Source organism: Oncorhynchus mykiss, chromosome 10 (genome assembly GCF_057628025.1).
Source record: "Oncorhynchus mykiss isolate SJ-2025 chromosome 10, ASM5762802v1, whole genome shotgun sequence".
Lineage (NCBI taxonomy): Eukaryota > Metazoa > Chordata > Actinopteri > Salmoniformes > Salmonidae > Oncorhynchus > Oncorhynchus mykiss.
In genome coordinates this window covers 15,374,738-15,397,768 of record NC_143031.1, presented here as the reverse complement: position 1 = coordinate 15,397,768, position 23,031 = coordinate 15,374,738, and the positions used below count along the sequence as shown (strand labels likewise).

Genomic DNA, 23,031 nt, shown 5'->3' with positions numbered 1-23,031 from the left:
GTGTCGCTAATATGCGCCGTGCAGAACAGGCAACTAAACATAGAATAAGAACCCACAAACTACCCAAGGAATATGGCTACCTAAATATGGTCCCCAATCAGAGACAACGATAAACAGCTGCCTCTGATTGAGAACCAATCTAGGCAACCATAGACATATAAACACCTAGAATTACAAAATCCCCATAGACATAAAAAAACCCTAGACATACAAAACCCCCTAGACAATACAAAAACTAAACAAACCACCCTCACCACACCCTGACCTAACCAAAATAATAAAGAAAACAAAGATAACTGAGGTCAGGGCGTGACATGTATTTATTTCTATTTAAGCTAAACAGGTGGGGCTCAAAACCCACCTGCCCTGAATGATGGGTTGCCACTCTCTACTTCATAAACAGTATTCATTTATTTATTTGATTTTATTTATTTCACCTTTTATTAACCAGGTAGGCTAGTTGAGAACAAGTTCTCATTTACAACTGCGACCTGGCCAAGATAAAGCATAGCAGTGTGAACAGACAACAATACAGAGTTACACATGGAGTAAACAATAAAAAAGTCAATAACACAGTAGAAAAAAAGAAAGAGTCTATATACATTGTGTGCAAAAGGCATGAGGAGGTAGGCGAATAATTACAATTTACCAGATTAACACTGGAGTGATAAATGAGCAGATGGTCATGTGCAGGTAGGGATACTGGTGTGCTAAAGAGCAGAAAAGTAAATAAATAAAAACAGTATGGGGATGAGGTAGGTAAATTGGGTGGGCTATTTACAGATGGACTATGTACAGCTGCAGCGATCGGTTAGCTGCTCAGATAGCAGTTGTTTAAAGTTGGTGAGGGAGATAAAAGTCTCCAACTTCAGCGATTTTTGCAATTCGTTCCAGTCACAGGCAGCAGAGAACTGGAAGGAAAGGCAGCCAAATGAGGTGTTGGCTTTAGGGATGATCAGTGAGATACACCTGCTGGAACGTGTGCTACGTGTGGGTGTTGCCATTGTGACCAGTGAACTGAGATAAGACGGAGCTTTACCTAGCATGGACTTGTAGATGACCTGGAGCCAGTGGGTCTGGCGACGAATATGTAGCGAGGGCCAGCCGACTAGAGCATACAGGTCGCAGTGGTGGGTGGTATAAGGTGCTTTAGTGACAAAACGGATGGCACTGTAATAAACTGCATCCAGTTTGCTGAGTAGAGTGTTGAAAGCAATTTTGTAGATGACATCGCCGAAGTCGAGGATCGGTAGGATAGTCAGTTTTACTAGGGTAAGTTTGGCAGGGTGAGTGAAGGAGGCTTTGTTGCGAAATAGAAAGCCGACTCTAGATTTGATTTTAGATTGGAGATGTTTGATATGAGTCTGGAAGGAGAGTTTACAGTCTAGCCAGACACCTAGGTACTTATAGATGTCCACATATTCTAGGTCAGAACCATCCAGGGTGGTGATGCTAGTCGGGCATGCGGGTGCAGGCAGCGAACGGTTGAAAAGCATGCATTTGGTTTTACTAGCATTTAAGAGCAGTTGGAGGCCACGGAAAGAGTGTTGTATGGCATTGAAGCTCGTTTGGAGGTTAGATAGCACAGTGTCCAAAGAAGGAGGTATACAGAATGGTGTCGTCTGCGTAAGAGGTGGATCAGGGAATCGCCCGCAGCAAGAGCAACATCATTGATATATACAGAGAAAAGAGTCGGTCCGAGAATTGAACCCTTTGGCACCCCCATAGAGACTGCCAGAGGACCTGACAACATGCCCTCCAATTTGACACACTGAACTCTGTCTGCAAAGTAGTTGGTGAACCAGGCAAGGCAGTCATTAGAAAAACCGGGGCTACTGAGTCTGCCGTTAAGAATCTGATGATTGACAGATTCGAAAGCTTTGGCCAGGTCGATGAAGACGGCTGCACAGTACTGTCTTTTATCGATGGCGGTTATGATATTGTTTAGTACCTTGAGCGTGGCTGAGGTGCACCCGTGACCGGCTCGGAAACCAGATTGCACAGAGGAGAAGGTATGGTGGGATTCGAGATGGTCAGTGATCTGTTTGTTGACTTGGCTTTCGAAGACCTTAGATAGGCAGGGCAGGATGGATATAGGTCTGTAACATTTTGGCTCCAGGGTGTCTCCCCCTTTGAAGAGGGGGATGACCGCGGCAGCTTTCCATTCCTTGGGGATCTCAGACGATACGAAAGAGAGGTTGAACAGGCTGGTAATAGGGGTTGCGACAATGGCGGCGGATAGTTTCAGAAATAGAGGGTCCAGATTGTCAAGCCAAGCTGATTGTATGGGTCAAGGTTTTGCAGCTCTTTCAGAACATCTGCTATCTGGATTTGGGTAAAGGATAAGCTGGGGAGGTTGGGCGAGTAGCTGCGGGGGGGGGGGGACTTTTTGGAGTTAGAGCTACAAGATGCAAATTTCTGCCTGAAGAAGCTGGCCTTTGCTTTCCTGACTGACTGCATGTATTGGTTCCAGACTTCCCTGAACAGTTGCATATCGCGGGGACTATTCGATGCTATTGCAGTCCGCCACAGGATGTTTTTGTGCTGGTCGAGGGCAGTCAGGTCTGGAGTGAACCAAGGGCTATATCTGTTCTTAGTTCTGTATTTTTTGAACGGAGCAGGCTTATCTAAGATGGTGAGGAAGTTACTTTTAAAGAATGACCAGGCATCCTCAACTGACGGGATGAGGTCAATATCCTTCCAGGATACCCAGGCCAGGTCGATTAGAAAGGCCTGCTCGCAGAAGTGTTTTAGCGAGCTTTTGACAGTGATGAGGGGTGGTCGTTTGACCGCGGACCCATAGCGGATACAGGCAATGAGGCAGTGATCGCTGAGATCCTGATTGAAGACAACGGAGGTGTATTTGGAGGGCCAGTTGGTCAGGATAATGTCTATGAGGGTGCCCGTGTTTACAGATTTAGGGTTGTACCTGGTGGGTTCCTTGATGATTTGTGTGAGATTGAGGGCATCTAGCCTAGATTGTAGGACTGCCGGGGTGTTAAGCATATCCCAGTTTAGGTCACCTAACAGAACAAACTCTGAAGCTAGATGCGGGGCGATCAATTCACAAATGTTGTCCAGGGCACAGCTGGGAGCTGAGGGGGGTCGGTAGCAGGCGGCAACAATGAGAGACTTATTTCTGGAGATAGTCATTTTTAAAATTAGTAGTTCGAACTGTTTGGATATGGACCTGGAAAGTATGACATTACTTTGCAGGCTATCTCTGCAGTAGACTGCAACTCCTCCCCCTTTGGCAGTTCTATCTTGACGGAAAATGTTGGGTATGGAAATCTCAGAATTTTTGGTGGCCTTCCTAAGCCAGGATTCAGACACGGCAAGGACATCAGGGTTGGCAGAGTGTGCTAAAGCAGTGAGTAAAACAAACTTCGGGAGGAGGCTTCTGATGTTGACATGAATGAAACCAAGGCTTTTTCGATCACAGAAGTCAACAAATGAGGGTGCCTGAGGACATGCAGGGCCTGGGTTTACCTCCACATCACCCGCGGAACAGAGGAGTAGGATGAGGGTGCGGCTAAAGGCTATCAAAACTGGTTGCCTAGACCGTTGGGGACAAATTATTTTCATCATCGCTATGCACACAAGGCTGATTTCCTCAACAATTTTGCTGTGTAAACAAGTTTTGTTTTTGCTAATAAAATGAAAACATTACTTTGAACTACTTTTGAGTACCTTGTTAACATTACAACATGAAATCCATGTCTGAAACATCGCTACGTTTTGGAAATAGCAAAGAAAACGTATAATCTGCTTGACACATTAAAGTTACTTACTTTACAGATCAAAAAGTCTGCTAATTTCCACCTCCACCTAGGGTCAAAGATAAGGTCAAAGTAGTGGAATGGGGTAGTGGGTTTTTAATGAGTGTAGGGTTAGTTGGAAGGATGTATTGTTGAATTTTTTTCTAGCACAATGTACAATGGATTTATACTATAGTCAAGTTGGGGGCGGTAATGTAACATATTGGATACCAACCGCAGTTAAACCCCACCGAAGAAGAAACTTCCTTCATGGGTCCGAGTTTAGAAGCAATAGCGGATGCGGAAGCATTGTGTGATTCTGTTGGCTCAAGTAAAGTTGGTGAGAATGAGTGGATGATGGTAAAGAAGAGTGGAGTAAAAAGGGTTGAAGTTGGAAATGAACAGCAGTTCATGGTTGGAGTGAGATTCATGAGCAATTATGTTTTTTGGGGTGACAGTTTGATTTCTCGAAGATGGTGAAGAAAGACTGGGAAAAATGGAAATGGTCAGAGTGACCAGGAACGGTATGATGTTGATTTCGTGTATCAAAAAGAGAAATCTCTGTGTGGCTTGACAAGCTATTGACGTATGATGTGGAAAGCTTGGATTTTCAGAGTAGGGCACAGGTTAAAAGGTGTCATCGCTCGTTGGACATAGAGGCTGTGTGGTTTAGGGATAACATGCCAGGAGTGGTAGACGCACGTCACTTGACCTGACTGATAGATGGAAAGAAGGAGGAAAGACGATCGATTTTACTGTCTTGATTAAATGGTTCTCCTGGCTTATGTAAAACTTGGGTATGTGAGATATGCGGTGAGACATTATGTACAGAAACCGCTGCAGTGTTACAATTGTAAAACGTTTGGACACGTGGCAAGTGTTTGTCGAATAAATAATAGTCTGAAGCACATTGCTGTAATTGTAATGGGAATCACTTTCCCGGAGTGCCCTAAGATGGAAGTTGCAGTAGCTAGGATCAGGGCTATCTAGCAGGTCTCCTATGTGGAGGCTGTGAAAATAGCTAAAGAAGTGAGTAGAGAAGAGATTGTAGTGGATGTCCCTAAGCCTGCAGTGAATGCTGTTCAGGAGAAGGATCCTGACACACTAAGGCCCAAATCAAATGAAAAGCATTATTTTACTAGCAAGTTAGAATGCATGGTAGTGACCGAGAGAAAACAGAGGGCCTCAAGCATCAATGGCGTCACGCGTGCAAAGAGCTTCAAATTAGAAAGCAAGTCTATAAGGGAGGCCGAGATGGTGTCGCTGTGAGAGGGAGTGTTTTCTCACTTGTCCAAGCAACTTCCAGGGTTAGGTGGTTAACAGCCTAATATTGGCTATCAATGTAGCAAGAAACTAACTATAACTGGTTTTAGCTACATATGGCAAATTTAGAGTTAGTTTTAGTCAAGTTAAATGGGAAGAACATGACAGAAAACCTGACAGAAGACGGCAGGCATGCTAACTTGCTACGACAAGAGCCAAAGCGGCATGGATACACAAGATGCCGCGAGCTCAAGCAAGAGAAAAGACAAGATGGACCAGGACGAGATCCTTGTAACCTCTTTACCTCAGACCCCAAATAAAAATCCACCGGAGAAAAAAGTGAGAGGACATTTCCATGTCTGAACTTTTCTCTGCAATCCAGACCCTGACTACTAAACAAGACGCCACGTTCTCCAAAGTTTCCATCATAGAGTGGGCTACTAAAGAAACATCAAAGAAGATTTACAATTTGTCAGACTGTCCGTCAGCTTCACACAGTTGTGAGTGAGAACAAGGAAAAGATAACGAGCTGAAGAAACTGCAATCCCAAAATAATGAGCTGTTGAGAATGTAGCTAAACTTCCATGGTAATCTCACAGGTGGAATCTGAAAATCCAACAGGTAAGAGAGATAGAGGGAGAGGACATTAGGGAAGCAGTCATCAATTTCCTGGGAAAGGTGGCTCTGTGCATCAAAGACAAGCTAAAAGACGTGATCGATGTGATACATCAACTTGGGAAACAAAGGTCTGATGGAAAGGTCACAATGTCATCATGTGCTTCACTATGTGCCACTACATGGTCATCATCTGGAAAATTTTCCAGGTGAGAAGAAGCTTCGCATCCAAGAGGCTCTGATATCGCAAGATCAGACAGCCAGGGAGAAACTGTGGCCACATATACAGAAGGCTCGACAAGAGAGAAAGAAGGCTGGGTTCAAGGGCCCACACACGTTCATCGAAGGAAGAAAAATTACTGGTCAACTCTGGTGACATGACATGAACCACACTCGAACTGTGAGTGCTGCCAAGAGTACATTTACTGTTCGAACTATAACTTAACTGAAAAATAAAAAAAGTGTTTGTTTAAGTGATGATGCCCGAGAAGACAATTTTTGGATATATCCTCCAAATACCAGCTTCGAGGGCATTATCACTTTTATACAATGGGTTACCAACATTTTCAAATAATGATTAACATATTTTCATTAAAAACGTTATTGTGATGAATTTATTCATACTATTTCATCCTTTGACTAGATGTAGTCCCGACACAAATCTAGGGTTGCTACCCAAGCCGACTGGTCGTTCGTTCTATTGGTTCGGTTGCCAGAGACGCGATCCAGTCGTTCAGTCTTTCTGTTCTTTATCTATGGACACAACCCAGTCGTTCGTTCTAAATGTTTCATTTCCATACTGGTTGGCAACTATCTTATTCCTTGCTTGCTAGCTCGCCAACTAAGGCTAACTTACAGTCACGTAAAACAGTGCAGACAGTAGCTGCATTTGCATTTGTTTAAGCTGTTTTCTAGTGACATTTATTTGGATACATTCAAAACAATGAGCTAATGAGGCGTCATTTTGCCTGGCATAGAAAATGTGCTCTCTTGTCAGGACACTGTTGTTCAGAGGAGCTAGCCAACAACAAAGCTAACACAATAACTTAAAAAACACAGCTAACACAATAACTTCAAACTAAAGCTGGAGACTGCAAACTAGCTGCACTTCGTTTGACATTTTTTCAATTTACTTTTTTTTATACATGTACAGTGCCTTGCGAAAGTATTCGGCCCCCTTGAACTTTGCGACCTTTTGCCACATTTCAGGCTTCAAACATAAAGATATAAAACTGTATTTTTTTGTGAAGAATCAACAACAAGTGGGACACAATCATGAAGTGGAACGACATTTATTGGATATTTCAAACTTTTTTAACAAATCAAAAACTGAAAAATTGGGCGTGCAAAATTATTCAGCCCCCTTAAGTTAATACTTTGTAGCGCCACCTTTCGCTGCGATTACAGCTGTAAGTCGCTTGGGGTATGTCTCTATCAGTTTTGCACATCGAGAGACTGACATTTTTTCCCATTCCTCCTTGCAAAACAGCTCGAGCTCAGTGAGGTTGGATGGAGAGCATTTGTGAACAGCAGTTTTCAGTTCTTTCCACAGATTCTCGATTGGATTCAGGTCTGGACTTTGACTTGGCCATTCTAACACCTGGATATGTTTATTTTTGAACCATTCCATTGTAGATTTTGTTTTATGTTTTGGATCATTGTCTTGTTGGAAGACAAATCTCCGTCCCAGTCTCAGGTCTTTTGCAGACTCCATCAGGTTTTCTTCCAGAATGGTCCTGTATTTGGCTCCATCCATCTTCCCATCAATTTTAACCATCTTCCCTGTCCCTGCTGAAGAAAAGCAGGCCCATACCATGATGCTGCCACCACCATGTTTGACAGTGGGGATGGTGTGTTCAGCTGTGTTGCTTTTACGCCAAACATAACGTTTTGCATTGTTGCCAAAAAGTTCAATTTTGGTTTCATCTGACCAGAGCACCTTCTTCCACATGTTTGGTGTGTCTCCCAGGTGGCTTGTGGCAAACTTTAAACAACACTTTTTATGGATATCTTTAAGAAATGGCTTTCTTCTTGCCACTCTTCCATAAAGGCCAGATTTGTGCAATATACGACTGATTGTTGTCCTATGGACAGAGTCTCCCACCTCAGCTGTAGATCTCTGCAGTTCATCCAGAGTGATCATGGGCCTCTTGGCTGCATCTCTGATCAGTCTTCTCCTTGTATGAGCTGAAAGTTTAGAGGGACGGCCAGGTCTTGGTAGATTTGCAGTGGTCTGATACTCCTTCCATTTCAATATTATCGCTTGCACAGTGCTCCTTGGGATGTTTAAAGCTTGGGAAATCTTTTTGTATCCAAATCCGGCTTTAAACTTCTTCACAACAGTATCTCGGACCTGCCTGGTGTGTTCCTTGTTCTTCATGATGCTCTCTGCGCTTTTAACGGACCTCTGAGATTATCACAGTGCAGGTGCATTTATACGGAGACTTGATTACACACAGGTGGATTGTATTTATCATCATTAGTCATTTAGGTCAACATTGGATCATTCAGAGATCCTCACTGAACTTCTGGAGAGAGTTTGCTGCACTGAAAGTAAAGGGGCTGAATAATTTTGCACGACCAATTTTTCAGTTTTTGATTTGTTAAAAAAGTTTGAAATATCCAATAAATGTCGTTCCACTTCATGATTGTGTACCACTTGTTGTTGATTCTTCACAAAAAAATACCGTTTTATATCTTTATGTTTGAAGCCTGAAATGTGGCAAAAGGTCGCAAAGTTCAAGGGGGCCGAATACTTTCGCAAGGCACTGTATATATATATATATACGTATATATATCCATAAAACTGATGCATGCTGATTCATGATTTAGACTGGCTGAGAAATGCTGCCTGTCTGCCTGTCTGTCTCATCCCGACTCCTGACAGGTGAGGGTCGCATCCAAAGAAAGCCCAAGGACAACCCCAAGATTTTTTGGGGGGGTACAAGGGGTGGCCGGCTGAGCCACGGGAAGAGCCCATGAGAACACATGGAGCACAAGAGCACATGGAGCAGGCGATAGAGAAGTTGTCAGTCGACCCAAGGAGAGTGCCAGAGCCCGCATGGAACAGTGTGAGGAAGAATACTGGAGAATGGAGTTGGCTAGGAGTATGCGGTAGCGCAAGCGTGCTGAAGAGCGGGTCATCAGTCCGGTGCCATATGTGAGGGCTCCATGCACCAGATCTCCAGTGCGCCTCCTCAGCCCGCTATGTCCTGTGCAGGTTCTGTCACGCCCTGACCATAGAGAGCCCTTGTTTCTCTATGGTGTAGTAGGTCAGGGCATGACTAGGGGGTATTCTAGTTTATAATTTCTATGTTGTGTTCTAGTTTATATTTTCTATGTTGGTGTTTTGTATGATTCCCAATTAGAGGCAGCTGGTAATCGTTGTCTCTAATATGGGATCATATTTAAGTAGCTATTTTTCCCACCTGTGTTTGTGGGATATTGTTTTGTGTTTGTGCACCACGTAGTCACGTTTAGTTGTTGGTTTATTGATATATTTGGTTTTGTTTAAGTTTTTCTTGGAATGAAATATGTGGAACTCAACATCCGCTGCGCCTTGGTCACGTTCTTGCAACAGCCGTGACAAAGTGCCCTTTAAGATTCTACATAAGATATATCCATGTAAGTCTGTTGTTCAAATTTGTTGATATTTTTGAGATGCAGATATCATCAATGTTTAAAATCTTACACACTTCTATTAAATTAAAACTGTGCCAGGTTTTTGGGAAAACCTTGCAGCATACTTATTTACCTTTTTGAACACTACCCATGTTTTTGACATGAAGGATATATGTTACTATTGCAATGATAACAAGCATTGAAATTATTATTTTTTTTAAATTCTTGTTGCCAAAGTCTTTATACACACAAAAAAAATCATAATTTTGTATTAATAAAATAAAAAAACATCAAGCTACAAAAAATATATAATAAAATAAGCATTGTGGTGGAAAATACGTAGGTCATTTGTAGCAAAGTAATTTGACAAATTGATATGTTATGCTTAGTTGACTAGCAAAAGATGTAGTTTAAAATGTATTGGGCAGTAAACTAAGGTTTCAGTCAAATAGGCTATACATTTTTTTACAAAGCATTTTGTACCATGTTTTGGGCTGCTACCATATTGTGCTTCTGCCATGTTGTGTTGCTACCATGTTGTCATGTTGTGTTGCTTGGTCTCGCTTTATATGTGTTGTGTTATATTATATTTTGTATTTTTAATCCCAGCCCCCTTCCCCGCAGGAGGCCTTTCGCCTTTTGGTAGGCCGTCATTGTAAATAAGAATTTGTTCTGAACGGACTTGCCTAGTCAAATAAATGTTAAATAAAAAATCTTTAAAAAAGTTACAAAAATGCAGCCTACCTGTATTTCGATCACATATAGCCGAGGGCAAGCTAGGCTGGAAAACTAGAGCACTCCGATTTCAAGAGGGAATGAGACAAACTAAATTCTTTATAAACTGCTCGGGTGTACAGTGCATTCTGAAAGTATTCAGACCCCTTGACTTTTTCCACATTTTGTTACCTTAGCCTTTTTCTAAAATGGATTAAATAAAAAATGTCAATCTACACACAATAACCCATAATGACAAAGCAAAAACAAATTGACATGTTTTTGCTATTAAAAATAAATAACTGAAATATTACATTTACATAAGTATTCAGACCCTTTGCTAAGTACTTTGTTGAAGCACCTATGGCAGCGTATACAGCCTCAAGTCTTCTTGGGTATGACGCTACAAGCTTGGCACACCTGTTTTTTGGGGGTTTCTCCCATTCTTCTCTGCAGATACTCTTAAGCTCTGTCAGGTTGGATGGGGAGCGTTGCTGCACAGCTATTTTCAGGTCTTTCCAGAGATGTTTGATCAGGTTCAAGTCCGGGCTCTGGCTGGGCCACTCAAGGACATTCAGAGATTTGTATTGAAACCACGCCTGCGTTGTCTTGGTTGTGTGCTTAGGGTCGTTGTCCTGTAGGAAGGTGAACCTTCGTCCCAGTCTGAGGTCCTCAGCGTTCTGGAGCAGGTTTTCATCAAGGATCTCTGTTATTTGCTCTGTTCTTTGCTCTGTTCATCTTTCCCTCAATCCTGACTAGTCTCCCAGTCCCTGCTATTGAAAAACATCCCCACAGCATGATGCTGCCACCACCATGCTTCACCGTAGGGATGGTGCTAGCTTAACCTCCAGACGTGACGCTTGGCATTCATGCCAAAGAGTTCAATCTTTGTTTCATCAGACCAGAGAATCTAATTTCTCATGGTCTAAGAGTGTTTAGGTGCCTTTTGGCAAACTCCAAGGGGGCTGTCATGTGCCTTTTACTGAAGAGTGGCTTCCGTCTGGCCTCTCTACCATAAAGGCCTGATTGGGGGAGTGCTGCAGCGATGGTTGTCCTTCTGGAATATTCTCCCATCTCCTCAGACTAACCCTGGAGCTATGTCAGAGTGACCATCCGGTTCTTGGTCACTTCCCTGACCTAGGCCCTTCTCCGCCCTTCCCTTGGCCGGGCGGCCAGCTATAGGAAGAGTCTTGTTGGTTCCAAACTTCTTCCATTTTAAGAATGATGGAGGCCACTGTGTTCTTGGGGACCTTCAATGCTGCAGACATTTTTTGCTACCTTTCCCCAGATCTGTGCATCAACACAATCCTGTCTCTGAGCTCTACGGACAATTCCTTCGACCTCAAGGCTTGGTTTTTGCTCTGACATGCACTGTCAACTGTGGGGGGTGGGGGGGACCTTATACAGATGTGTGCCTTTCCAAATCATGTCCAATCAATTTAATTTACCCCAGGTGGACTCCAATCAGGTTGTAGAAACATCTCAAGGGTAATCAAATGAAACAGGATTCACCTGAGCACATTTTCGTGTTTCATAGCAAAGGGTCTGAATACTTATGTAAATAAGGTATTTCTGTATTTTATTTTGTAGAGATGTACAAACATTTCTTTGCTAACATTTTCTTATTTAACTAGGCAAGTCAGTTGAGAACAATAGGATTTTTACAATGACAGCCTACCCCGGCCAAACACCGACGACATTGAGCCAATTGTGCGCCACCCAATGGGACTCCCAATCACTGCCGGGTGTGACGCAGCCTGGATTGGAACCAGGGCCTGCAGTGACGCATTATGCACTAAAATGTAGTGCCACTCGGGAGCCTTAAAACGTAACTGTTTAATGCAGCCATGCAGGTACAGTGGCTCCCATATGACAGATACGGTGAGTCTAAAGGAGCAGACAACAAAAATATACAAGGGCTACATAGCGAACATAACAAATACAACTGTTTATTATGGATTCTCATGACAATTAAGTTGGCATACACTACGCAGTGTATGTGAATTGACGCTTTTTACTCTCGCACGCAAGTTTTGACATGGTTTCGGCTTAACAGTGAAGAAGGTGGACTTTGTAACATTTATTGCGCAAGTAATAAATTGAACTACTCAAACGAATAAAAAATCTAAGAAGCTAGATATCATTGTGAAGGCAGCAAAATGCTTTCTGGATCTCCAGGACAGGCGAAATTGTTACAGGGAATACTGAATGAAGAGGCCACCCCTCCCAGGTTCCTGAGCCCGTGTAGGGATCTGAATATACCTTTTAATCCGACTGAAGGAGTAAAGTTTTTGTTTACTTTAGACATTTAGAAGTATCTTTTTTCACCTTTCCCTTATCCCTGTTATTTTGAGTAAACGTTTATCAGTTTTCACCCCATCCAGTAGATGGCAGACCGCCAGAATACCATAGAAGGAAAAGCTTCCTGCCTTCGGTTCTGCTTCTGCGTACAATCATTTTTGTGTTAGGAAGTCTTGTGTACTTGTCGAAATGGCCGAGGGTGATATCGAGGAATTCATTGAACAAAACAGGCATTTGTCCGAGCTTGTAGATACATATCGTGGTATCTCCGAAAGTGAAAAACATTGGAAGGCCAGGAGGGCCTTCCTATTCAGAAATATAAACGACTTTGAGGACCCACACATTGATCAGCTGCTTGCTTTGTCCATGGTATGGGCCAACAACGTGTTTCTTGGCTGTCGGTGAGTTAACAATAAATACTCATCGCGTGCATTGACTTCTTGACTTGCTATTTAGCTAAAATGCATTTTAACTTAATATACCAAATGTATGGCATGCAATATAGGTAGCTGACTAACTGCTGTTCCTGTATGTTCTCTCAGATACAGTCCAGACCTCTTGGAGAAAGTGAATGAAATGGCCGAAGGAATTGTTGTGGAGGATGCCCCTGTTTTCAAAACCAGAGATGAGATCATGAAAAATCAGGTTGGTTATATTTCATATCAAAATAATGCTTCCTCTTCCTGCCTTGCCTTCTTTCATGAACACAAATCTAGAAACGATAAGACAGTTGAAAGCAATTAGGCTGGTGTCTAGTCTCTAGCTATGCCTTCCAAAACAGACCAAAGGAGGCAAGGTAACAGTGTAAGGAGACACAACCATAATCATTTTGTCTCCCTCCTTCAGAAACGATGAATGGATGGATGACCTGCTCCGTTATGGATGGATTACGTTACTGTCCAACTTTACTCAGCTGCATATGGTTTTAAGATGTTATTTTAATAACATGCAAGCTTCTTGTTTTTAATTTTTTTGTGTATTACAACATGTAACACAAGCTAAACATTTTATACATTAAAATAATTTTAGGTGACTTGCCTGATTCAATATCTAATAAACTCGAGGCCCATTATGAGAATAAAATGGGTGGGAAAATGTTGCAAGAACAAAGCATGGTACGGCCAGGAATATGCCGTGTGATTTACGCTTTTTATATGTTCAAAGTCTGCAGCGGTGCATCTCAGATTCAAATTCCATTTTGAAGGTGACCAGAAAAGGGCTTTCCATTTGGTCTTCACATGTTCTCCCAAATTACCCCAGGGTTAACATTGTACTACCTTGATTCCTCCCCTTTGCCTCCTCAAAACCCATTTAACGAGAGGGGATAAACCTCAGATCTTCTGCGCCAATGTGCTTTCTACAGTTTGTGCTGGGATGTAGTTATGTCCAAATTGTAGGAAACTGAACCTTTTTGCAACAAACAAGTTTCTATCAAACAAATTCAGATAGGTCTGTCCCCGTTCCGTATAAGAAACATTTTACAACTGACATAATGAATACACTCCAGGGGTGTATTCAATTAATTACAGAAACCGCTTAAGAACCAAACTGAGCATACGAAACGGAGGGACCTACCTGAATGAGTCCTACTGTGAGCCAAAATTGTGTTCTCCATTGCAAAATGTTTTGCAATAGAATCAGCGTAATGAAAGGACCTACTTGAATATGTTCAACAGAAGCTTGTTTTGCTCCGTTTGGTTCTTAAACAGTTTTATGAATTCACCACACACATCAGGCCCTGGAGCGTGCCCATTGGGCATTAAGGGGAACACTGCCCCCTGTCCGTCTTATCTACTACCTCTGGTTGCACATTCCCACAGATCCCCGGTCTGCATTTGGCTCTTGGGAGGTTCCTGGTGGCCTGCTACTCCCCATTGAGGATGCAGGGATGAGGATTATTTACCCTAGTCCCATCAACTCTGGACCTCAACCAGTTCCACTCCTTTTTTCATTGTTCCCCTCTAATCAGAGACTAATTTAGACCTGGGACATCAGGTAGAAAAGAACCAGCAGGCTCTGGACCTTGTAGTGTAAGAGTTGAATATCCCTCCACATATGACACACAATGCCACAGCTGCACTCAAAACAAATGAGCTGAAATCAAAATCATCTCAAAGTCTGAAAAATGTGTTTTATGTTTATACAGCATATATAACATTGTTTTGTTTTTAGAGTAAATTCACAAATGTATAACACATCCCTTCTCCTAAGGTGAAATAAACCATGAGCTACAATATGACCCGTACTGTCTGTCACAACAAAAAAATCTCAAGCAAGCTACCTTTCATTGGGTAGAAGATAAAGTGAAGAGAAATGCAAGCGTGAAAAAAAACATTTCCAGGCTTGGAGAAAAAGCAGATGCATGGATTTGTGTTGCAATCAGCCCTTACTCTGTAGTCCTGATGTCTGGTTTCCACTATCTGTCCATGTTCCTAGATGAGCCAAACTCCAAATGTCCTCTTACAAGTGCCACTGTACTTGAACTCGATAAAACTGTTACAGATCACATCAGCCATCTTTTAGAAAAGGTTGGCGACCAGTTTCTTTATTATTGTCAACATGCAGAATGCCCTAGTTATCGTGATGAATAGTACTGACTCCTTTTATTCAGGATTGGGGCAAGAGAATCTGTCTGCTTTATAGCTGGACAATTGGTTTCAAATTAATGCTACATGACAAACAATGCAGAATTTGAGGAAGCCACTCAACAAATAATGTTTTATGGTTTTCTACCAATTAAGTTCTGTTCAAACCAAGAGATGTTAAAAAAGTCTGTATAAACTAAACAGTAACAGCATCAATCCAACAAAAAATATGTATTACAAATTATGCTTGCAATAACTTATTTCACATCATGCAATAAAAAAAAAATAATAATCAGATTTTCCTCAGTTGTATTGGCAAGCAAGTAAAAGTCCCTACTTGTTTTTTTTATTATTTTCTGGTGGCACTTTAGTTCTTCTGATGTTGACTTCTTTTCTTGGAGGAGCTAAATGAAAGATGTAAGTATTTGATACGAGTGATGAGAAGCCGGGGTGGAAGATGTGTTAGGAGTCCACCCAGCTCTGCTCCACGATGGCAGAAACTCTCTTCTCATACTCCCGCTTGTTTTCTTGATAAAGCTGTGCAGCCTGGCTGTTTGCTGGACTGTTAGGATTTGGCTCATCCAACAGCGACTGTCGACACACACACACAAAAAGAGTGATTGAATGTACCGGTATGAAACTGGTTCTTGTACCCTACACCAATATAAAAAAAGTGTGGTTCTTGGACCCCTACACCGGTATGAAAGTGTGGGGTTCTTGGACCCTACACCATTATGAAAAAGTGTGTGGGTTCTTGAACCCTACACCTTTAGTGAGGTAGCTGAGTCACAGTCTTATGAATATCGAGGAGCAGAAATACCACAAAATCTACAGCTGGACTATCTACTAGCCCTTACTCTAACCGTAAACTTAGCAAGCAGTTTGCTTATCAACCGATAGTATGACCATCTACAGATGGACTATCCAAATAAGGTGTGACCCAAAGGTTGCTGCTATGATCAGATATCTACTCTGCAGTGAATCGTTTTCCCCACAGAACATACTGCAAAACAACAATGAAGTAAAATATAGAAACACATTATGATGTCAGACTGATAGAGGAGAGGATTACAAACCAACCTGGATAGACGTCAGAATGGACGACACATCATATGTGGGGCTCCAACGATTCTGAAGGATGTCTAAACATATACTGCCATCTGCATAAACTACGAGATCAAAATGATTGTTTTAATTTCTAAGAAACATTTATACACAATCATGAAACAGAATAGCTTACTCTCATTAAAAAGCGAAATGCTGAAAAGTTCATAATGTGTTCCCTATCCCATCAAGAACATGGCTAAAGTATTTAGGACATCTTGAATGTGTCCATAAGGACTCTCTTACCATTTGGGTGAAACATTTTGGAGATAAATCGAACCGTGGGTGGCTTGTTAGGGTACTCTTCTGAAAATTCTATCACAAGCTTAAAAGTTCCTGCGGAGACAAGTAGAAAAAAATGAGTTTTCATTGTACCTATCCGGTGTATGTGACGTGTTGTTTTACAGGGTCAGCCTTTATTGAGACAAAATAAATGTCTTGTCCACTCCCACCAGTCTGACATGACTAATATAAGCCTGAATATGAAGGCTCACCCAGTATATATGCAAAACTCAAAAGGCAGCAGAGTCATGAACCTGTCAAAATATATCACACTTTAGAATGTATTTAGTATTATTATTTTTTTAACCTTTAACTAGGCAAGTGAGTTAAGAACAAATTCTTATTTACAATGATGGCCTATCCAGGCCAAACCTTGACGACGCTGGGCCAATTGTGCGCCGCCCTGTGGGACTCCCAATCACAGCCGGATGTGATACAGTGCATTAGACCGCTGCACCACTCGGGACCCCAAAAGAATACAAAGACTGACTTTGCTCTTGGTTAGGACGATTGCAACCAGTTCAAGAGTTAAAGTAATATTATGATAAACTAAGTTTAGTAATTGATTTAGTAAAACATTTTTACTTACCATCCTCAAACGGTGTAGCCACAGGCCTGCAAATAAAGGGAGGAACAATTACTTACACTGTAACAAATTCATATTAGCGATTTGACCCTGACTACCAAAACAAACATATTGCCACAATACCACTCCTTATACACTCCCCCGTTGTAACAATTACAATCTTGATACGGACTATTAATAGCACATTACAATAGAAGGTCAATTAATGAGAATGACAATACCATACATTACTGGGATTAATACAAATGCTCTCATTTCTAATTAACTTTATATATGGCACACTGGCCTTCCACAGCTCAACAACTACATGTCACCATCTAGCCTAACCCTCAGCCAACACACACACACACACACACACACACACCCCTCCCTCTCTCTCTCTGACTAAACCACAGCTCAATTTGCCCATATCCACGTTATCCGTACAGTCCTGGTGCCATGCCAGGATGATCAGACTGGCAAAATGAGAAGGATGGCTTTAGAACACTCACCCAAAAATAACCGCGTTCCAAAGCATGATGTTATTCTCTGATGGAGCACCACTCACACCAGTTGGTGGGTCTTCTTGAAGTCTGAGGAAAGAGAAACGGAGAGGAAACAATAGAATTAAACTTAAAACCCAGATAGAAACAAGATGATATCTATGTGCCTTCTTCTACCATTGAGTACAAAAGTTATGTGAACAAGAAAATAGTTCAACTGAAATGCTATTGCTAGGTTTCCATTGGATTGGTGACAGATTTTAATGCAAATATTCTAAAATCTGCACATAAAAAATATGCACATTTTCCCACCAATTATGTGTCCATCAAATTGACTTGTTGCAGATAAAAGGCTGTGCGTGATAGCATAGTGCACATAAAAAATATGCACATTTTCCCACCAATGATGTGTCCATCAAATTGACTTGTTGCAGATAAAAGGCTGTGCGTGATAGCATAGTGCACATAAAAAATATGCACATTTTCCCACCAATGATGTGTCCATCAAATTGACTTGTTGCAGATAAAAGGCTGTGTGTGATAGCATATTGCACATAAAAATAACTTGCGCTTAAATTCCCATGTATTTTCAAAGCTACTGATGTTTTGTCACAAAAGAAATGTTGCGTTATAGTGAATGTCCCCACTCAGATCTTTGAACCTGTGCTCTAGCCAACAGCTCACAGATACAGTGCAGGTAGGCCACCTACATGAGATTATTATGGACAAAATAATTATATATTTTTTGTTGTCAAACGGCAGCCAAGCATCAAACATGTCACCAGAATAAGACCCTCAATATTTATTGGAAAGGCTCATCACCTTGCACTTTCACCAATTTCATCTGTAGCCTAATAAACTGAATGCTTTCACAGTGGGAGGATCACACAACATATTCGATATGATGGTTATAATATCAATTAGAGGTTGACCGATTAATCGTAATGGCCGATTAATTAGGGCCAATTTCAAGTTTTCATAATCGGAAATCGGTATTTTTGGACACCGATTTGGCCATTAAAAAAAATACAATTATACACCTTTATTTAATCTTTATTTAACTAGGCAAGTCAGTTAACACATTCTTATTTTAGATGACGGCCTAGGAACGGTGGGTTAACTGCCTCGTTCAGGGGCAGAACGACAGATTTTCACCTTGTCAGCTCAGGGGATTCAATCTTGCAACCTTACAGTTAACTAGTCCAACGCTCTAACCACGTGCCTCATTGCATTCCACGAGGAGACCGCCTGTTACGCGAATGCAGTAAGCCAAGGTAAGTTGCTAGCTAGCATTAAACTTAATCTTATAAAAAACAATCATAATCACTAGTTAACTACACATGGTTGATATTACTAGTTCATCTAGCGTGTCCTGCGTTGCATATAATCGATGCGGTGCGTATCGTTGCTCCAATGTGTACCTAACCATGAACATCAATGCCTTTCTTAAAATCAATACACAGAAGTATATATTTTTAAACCTGCATATTTAGCTAAAAGAAATCCAGGATAGCAGGCAATATTAACCAGGTGAAATTGTGTCACTTCTCTTGCGTTCATTGCACGCAGTCAGTGTATATGCAACAGTTTGGGCCGCCTAATTTGCCAGAATTTTATGGAATTATGACATAACATTGAAGGTTGTGCAATGTAACAAGTATATTTAGACTAATGGATGCCACCCCTTAGATAAAATACGGAACGGTTCCCGTATTTCACTGAAAGAATAAACGTCTTGTTTTGGAGATGATAGTTCCCGAATTCGACCATATTAATGACCTAAGGCTCGTATTTCTGTGTGTTATCATGTTATAACTAAGTCTATGATTTGATAGAGCAGTATGACTGAGCGATGGTAGGCAGCAGCAGGCTCGTAAGCATTCATTCAAACAGCACTTTCGTGCGTTTTGCCAACAGCTCTTCGTTGTGCGTCAAGCATTGCGCTGTTTATGACTTCAAGCCTATCAACTCCCGAGATTAGGCTTGTGTAACCGATGTGAAATGGCTAGCTAGTTAGCGGGGTGCGCGCTAATAGCGTTTCAAACGTCACTCGCTCTGAGACTTGGAGTGGTTGTTCCCCTTGCTCTGCATGGGTAACGCTGCTTCGAGGGTGGCTGTTGTCGTTGTGTTCCTGGTTCGAGCCCAGGGTGGAGCGAGGAGAGGGACAGAAGCTATACTGTTACACTGGCAATACTAAAGTGCCTATAAGGACATCCAATAGTCAAAGGTTAATTAAATACAAATGGTAGACAGAGAAATAGTCCTATAATTACTATAATAACTACAACCTAAAACATCTTACCTGGGAATATTGAAGACTCATGAGGCTAAATTTATTTGATTGATGTATTATATTAAGTCAAAATAAGTGTTCATTCAGTATTATTGTAATTGTCATTATTACAAATAAATCGGCCGATTTACCAGTGTCGGCCTTTTTTTGGTCCTCCAATAATCTGTGTCAGCGTTGAAAAATCATAAATCGGTCAAACTCTAATATCAATATTGGCACATGAAAAAAGGTGTTTCCACTGCCATTACTCACATAATTAATTTTACAGACAAAATTATCCAACTTGTCTAGCATATTTTGTCACTAAATCCAGCAGTGTCATTCCAAAAAAAATCTAACTTTAACAGCTTTCCTTCATGCACAAGGTAAACTGTATTTCTCAGATCCATCTACAAGTCTCTACAGAAAATACCACCACAATTAACCCCATTTACTGTTAGCTCCCTACCCACTGTAAAATGAAAGGCTACTGCAGTGCTGCTATCCATTGTGAGTCACATTTTAATTATGCTTTATTAGGGTAGTAAGGTAATGTTGTTGTTCCCTGCAAGGAAATCTTGATGCTGTCAGATACTTGACTTGTGATATAGGCTACAAATAACAAATAAATATCTTATGAACAATGTAGTTCTACCAGTATGTGTTCTGTGAGATATAATTCAAAAAACCATTGATCAAACACACAATGCTTATGAATGCTCCACGCTCCAAGGCCTATTGGTGGCAGAGGCAGCCAAGTAGAGTAGGGTAGGGTAGAATAGGATTATAATGTTACTATACAGTTGAAATCAGAAGTTTACATACACTTAGGTTGAAGTCATTAAAACTTGTTTTTTAACCACTCCACAAATTTCTTGTTAACAAACTATAGTTTTGGAAAGTCAGTTCGGACATCTACTTTGTGCATGACAAGTAATATTTCCAATAATTGTTTACAGACAGATGTCGTCACTCATAATTCACTGTATCACAACTCCAGTGGGTCAGAAGTTTACACTAAGTTGACTGCCTTCAAACAGCTTGGAAAATTCCAGAAAATGTCATGGCTTTAGAAGTTTCTGATAGGCTATTTGACATCATTTGAGTCAATTGGAGGTGTACCTGTGGATGTATTTCAAGGCCTACCTTCAAACTCAATGCCTCTTTGCTTGACATCATGGGAAAATAAAAATAAATCAGCCAAGACCCCCCAAAAAACATAGTAACAAGTCTGGTTCATCCGTGGGAGCCATTTCCAAACACCTGAAGGTACTACGTTCATCTGTACAAACAATAGTTTGCAAGTATAAACACCATGGCACCACGCAACCGTCATACCACTCAGGAATGAGACTCGTTCTGTCTCCTAGAGATGAATGTACTTTGGTGTGAGAAGTGCAAATCAATCCCAGCACAGCAAAGGACCTTGTGAAGATGCTGGAGGAAACAGGTACAAAAGTATCGATATCCACAGTTAAACGAGTCCTATATCGACAACCTGAAAGGCCGCTCAGCAAGGAAAAAGCCACTGCTCCAAAACAATAATAAAAGCCAGACTACGGTTTGCAACTGCACATGGGGACAAAGATCGTACTTTTTGGAGAAATGTTCTCTGGTCTGATGAAACAAAAATAGAACTGTTTGGCCATAATGACCATCGTTATGTTTGGAGGAAAAAGGGGGAGGCTTGCAACCCGAAGAACCTCATCCCAACCGTGAAGCACGGGGGTGGCAGCAACATGTTATGGGGGTGCTTTACTGCAGGAGGGACTGGTGCACTTCACAAAATAGATGGCATCATGAGGTAGGAAAATGAAGTGAATATTTATTGAAGCAACATCAATACATCAGTCAGGAAGTTAAAGCTTGGTTGTAAAATGGATCTTCCAAATGGACAATGACCTCAAGCATACTTCCAAAGTTGTGGCAAAATGGCTTAAGGACAACAAAGTCCAGGTATTGGAGTGGCCATCACAAAGCCCTGACCTCAATCCTATAGAAAATATGTGGGCAGAACTGAAAAAGCATGTGCGAGCAAGGAGGCTTACAAACCTGACTCAGTTACACCAGCTCTTTCAGGAGGAATGGGCCAAAAATCACCCAACTTATTGTGGGAAGCTTGTGGAAGGCCACCCAAAACGTTTGACTCAAGTGAAACAATTTAAAGGCAATGCTACCAAATACTAATTGAGTGTATGTAGACCCACTGGGAATGTGATGAAAGAAATAAAAGCTGAAATAAATCACTACTATTATTCTGACATTTCACATTCTTAAAATAAAGTGGTGATCCTAACTGACCTAAGACAGGGAATTTTTACTAGGATCAAATGTCAGGAAAAACTGAGTTTAAATGTATACTTCTGACTTCAACTGTATATGCACATCTACACGAGTCTCCATGGAGTTCCTAAGTATCACCTTTTTCCATTGGCAGGTGTGCTACAGACTCTTCTGGAGACAGACATTGAGCTGCTATAGTGTAACTAATTGGCTTGCCCAGGCAGATGCCATCTGGAATCAAACAGACGGTAGCTGCCGGGGCTTTACATGAAGCCCTGGCCAGGTGGGTTTGTCCTCATCAGGAATAAAGGCCTCCTTCTGAAATCTATGCCTAATCCCAATTTTTGGAGTTTTTCCTTTCACATAACTGAATACTTATACTATTGCCTAGATAAAATGTTGCTGAATGTTGTCCCTAAATTCATAGGTCTGGAACGGCATACAAGAGCAGGGCAACACAATCAGAAATTAGGGTTGTGTAACACCTGTCCGGCCATCAGTACACTGAGATTAGCAACCTAGCTAGTTTACTAGTAGTTTAACTCAGCTAGCACAGCCTTTTTTATCGATACCTACCAAATTTATTTGATTTGTATCTAACGTTATTAACTTACTAAGTCTTTGGCTAACTAAGAGTTTAATTCCCTTACTAAACTATCTAACGTTAGCTAAATGCAGAGGGACTGACGAGTTCGATTTAGCTAGATGTACCTAGCTATAAAAAAAAATAAAAAACAAGTTAACGTTAGCTGGTTAGATAGCTAACATCTGTATGGCAATGTAGTTCTAGCATGCATTCTAGCTGGCTAATTGAAGCAACATTATTGATCTAGTACTACAACTGGTTAGATATCAGACAGCCAGTACAAAGAACTCAATTAATGACTGGCTCTATGATTAGCTAACGTTACCTACAAACAACAGTGTACATGTACTGCAGGCCTCAAATTAGCTAACGCGTTAGCTAGCTAAATACAACACACAAAAGCAGAGCCAAAACGTTGCACTACCTTTTGAAATCTCTCATAAGTCGTCTTCTAGCCGGAGTAGACATGATTCAAAACGTAAAAAATTATACTTTGGTCATAAAAATCTGTCGAACCCGGTATTATTTTGGGTAAATCTTCCGTCTGTGCCCTTTTCTTCTCTCCAAAACAACTACAGT

At 41.3% G+C, this 23,031-nt stretch overlaps 2 protein-coding genes across 2 annotated transcripts; one reads left to right on the top strand and one right to left on the bottom strand.

Annotated features, from left to right (window-relative positions):
- Positions 1 to 11,784: 11,784 nt before the first annotated feature.
- LOC110533385 (XRN2 binding domain-containing protein 1) lies at positions 11,785 to 13,305 on the top strand. The gene is made up of 3 exons (XM_021617525.3): positions 11,785 to 12,673; positions 12,815 to 12,917; positions 13,119 to 13,305. Exons 1-3 carry the CDS (start codon positions 12,462 to 12,464, stop codon positions 13,125 to 13,127), a joined length of 324 nt encoding a protein of 107 aa, XP_021473200.2. The 5' UTR covers positions 11,785 to 12,461; the 3' UTR covers positions 13,128 to 13,305.
- A 1,488-nt stretch (positions 13,306 to 14,793) lies between these two features.
- ube2b (ubiquitin-conjugating enzyme E2B (RAD6 homolog)) lies at positions 14,794 to 23,031 on the bottom strand. Its single transcript, NM_001160509.1, is given in 6 exon segments — positions 14,794 to 15,448; positions 15,938 to 16,026; positions 16,208 to 16,297; positions 16,833 to 16,858; positions 17,321 to 17,401; positions 22,877 to 23,031. Coding segments are annotated over 6 exon segments (459 nt in total). The 5' UTR covers positions 22,921 to 23,031; the 3' UTR covers positions 14,794 to 15,319.

Coding starts and splice junctions, on each gene's coding strand:
- LOC110533385 (XM_021617525.3), top strand. CDS start 12,462: ATGGCCGAGGGTGATATCGAGGAATTCATTGAACAAAACAGGCATTTG. Junction 12,674..12,814: donor AACGTGTTTCTTGGCTGTCG/GTGAGTTAACAA, acceptor ATGTTCTCTCAG/ATACAGTCCAGACCTCTTGG.